Source organism: Nannospalax galili, unplaced genomic scaffold (assembly GCF_000622305.1).
Source record: "Nannospalax galili isolate Female #2095 unplaced genomic scaffold, S.galili_v1.0 scaffold5584, whole genome shotgun sequence".
Classification (NCBI taxonomy): Eukaryota; Metazoa; Chordata; class Mammalia; order Rodentia; family Spalacidae; genus Nannospalax; species Nannospalax galili.
The window spans coordinates 26,315-28,640 of NW_008351894.1; the positions used below are offsets into that span (position 1 = coordinate 26,315).

Genomic DNA, 2,326 nt, shown 5'->3' on the forward strand with positions numbered 1-2,326 from the left:
ATAAGAATAGATATTTATATATTATCTTAGACTGAGTACCCTAGACACAAGGCTCTGACTACAATCAGCATCTTGAAGACATGTAAAAACTCCTGTGAGGGAAGAAGCAAGGTGAGAGAGGAAATGAAGATGGAGAAAAGGGCCTGTTAGCATGTGAGCTACAGAGTGGATAATTAGAGCTGCAGCCTGAAATGAATCAAAAATGCCGGAGTGTTATTGCAGCTCTGAGGAAGGAGCTGGTCTCTCTATCCCACACTTCTGCCATGCTCTGTTGACAGCTGGTCCTAGGGATGCTCATTTCAGGGGACTTTTCTCATGGGAAACCTGTCCAAATGCCATCCTCCTGGACATCCACTCTGCAGAGTCAATATCATGACTCTCATTGGGGAACACCTTGCTGACAAAATTTTGGCTGCTGTAAGCACGTGTGGAGCTTCCATATGGGAGGTGATTCAAATATGACCAAAATATATTATATGAATTTAAAAATAATAATAAAAGTGTTAAATAGATGCTTCTTAGACATAACCTATATTTCTGCTGAGGGTGGCTCATGTTAAGTGAGGCAAGAGCACAGGAACAGGAATCTGAGACTTCTAAAGAACACCAGGAATGGACTTGCACAATTGCATGAAGAGACAGGAGTGACTTCACATTTTTCTGATGAGATCTTAGAAGATGACTGGTCGATTTTTGTGGTGCTTATTGGGAAAAGTATTGATATATGCAGAAAGAAATTTGAATTGCCCTGAGTTAGCAGGCCTACACATTACATAAAAAATCATGTCTTCTTGTTTTCTTTACAACTTTTTAAGTTCACCCCAAAAGTAGAAGGGTACCAGAGCAAAGAGGAATTTACTATTTTCTAGTCCTATCCACATGCACCAACGAAAGGAGGGAATAAGGTTTTCTCTGATTTCTGGGATTGTTTCACAGGACATTCCACTGTTGTTGTTGGAACTGAGGCAGAAAATGATGTAAAGTAATAGGAAATATTAAAAATACCTGATTCCTCATAGGATCAGATACTAAAGTTGTGCTTTCTCCCACGGAGAAGAATATGTTGTCTGCAGACAAACTTGTGCTGCTTTTGTCTGTCTTGGACACCTGGGGAACACTTGTCCTGTGTTGAATCTAAGAGATGAGATTAACCAAACCCACAGCTGTGTCAAGCACTCATTTCCTGCTAATTTGCATGTGATATGGACACACCCCACTGCCCTGAGGATTTATAATAATCAGTGTACACACTGAGGATTAGTTCCTGTCAGGACACAGCACGGACATGAGGGACAATGCTCAGCTCCTGGGGCTTCTGCTGCTCTGGTTCTCAGGTAGGGAAGGGAAGCAGTGGGGACTTTTGTTGCCCAGTGTGGCCAGAGTTATATGAAGGTTTAAGAGTCATCCTGTTCAGTATTATTCAGTGTATATTCGTTGTATATTTCTCCTGTCAGGAGTGAGATGTGACATCCTAATGACTCAGTCTCCATCCTTGCTGTCTGCATCTCTGGGAGACAAAGTTACCATCACTTGCAAAGCCAGTCAGAACATTGCTAGTAGGTTAAGTTGGTATCAGCAGAAACCAGGGGAAGCTCCTAAACTCCTGATCTGTGGTGCATCAACACTGCAATCTGGGATCCCATCAAGGTTCAGTGACAGTGGATTTGGCACAGATTTCACTCTCACTATCAACAGGCTGGAGCCTGAAGACATTGGCACTTACTTCTGTCAACAGGGTTATAGTGCTCCTCCCACACTGATTCAAGTCATAGCAAAAACCACATAGGAAGCTCATGTTCAAGGCTCTGCTGCTGAGCTGCATTGGTTGGTTTATGTAACCCCAAAATTTCCAGGTGAAGCCAATTTTGTGAAGCTTCTGGGAGGTTTTTGAAGGAAAGTCAGTGAGGCTGTTCTGCATCCCAAATCTCTCTCCTCCTCTTCAGTCTGAGAAACACAGAAGAGACAATGCCTCTTCTGAATTAATACAGGATTCAAATTTTGACACATGAGACACCTATTTTTGATATAATTCTCCCTCATTAGAGTAAATCTGTAGAAAACAATAGAAAGGGATTCTGACCTATACTGATGCTATTATATATTTTCGTATTGCACCCAGCATTCTAAGTTCACAAAAGCTTTCATTAAAATGATGTTACTTTTAACTGAAATGATTATAACCATAATTGAGAAATGTCTGCTATAACTTAAGCTACTACATGCTCTGAAAACTGATTATCATACAGAAATATTCAAGGCATTTAAAACTGCCTCTTGATCCTAAGAAACATAAAATAAAAATGATTGTAATTTAAACATTTCATTC

At 40.6% G+C, this 2,326-nt stretch overlaps 1 gene segment (V, D, J or C); it reads left to right on the forward strand.

Moving 5' to 3' along the window:
* The first annotated feature begins 1,285 nt into the window (after positions 1-1,285).
* LOC108491591 lies at positions 1,286-1,786 on the forward strand. The segment is given in 2 exon segments: positions 1,286-1,334; positions 1,455-1,786. Coding segments are annotated over 2 exon segments (381 nt in total).
* Positions 1,787-2,326: the final 540 nt, after the last annotated feature.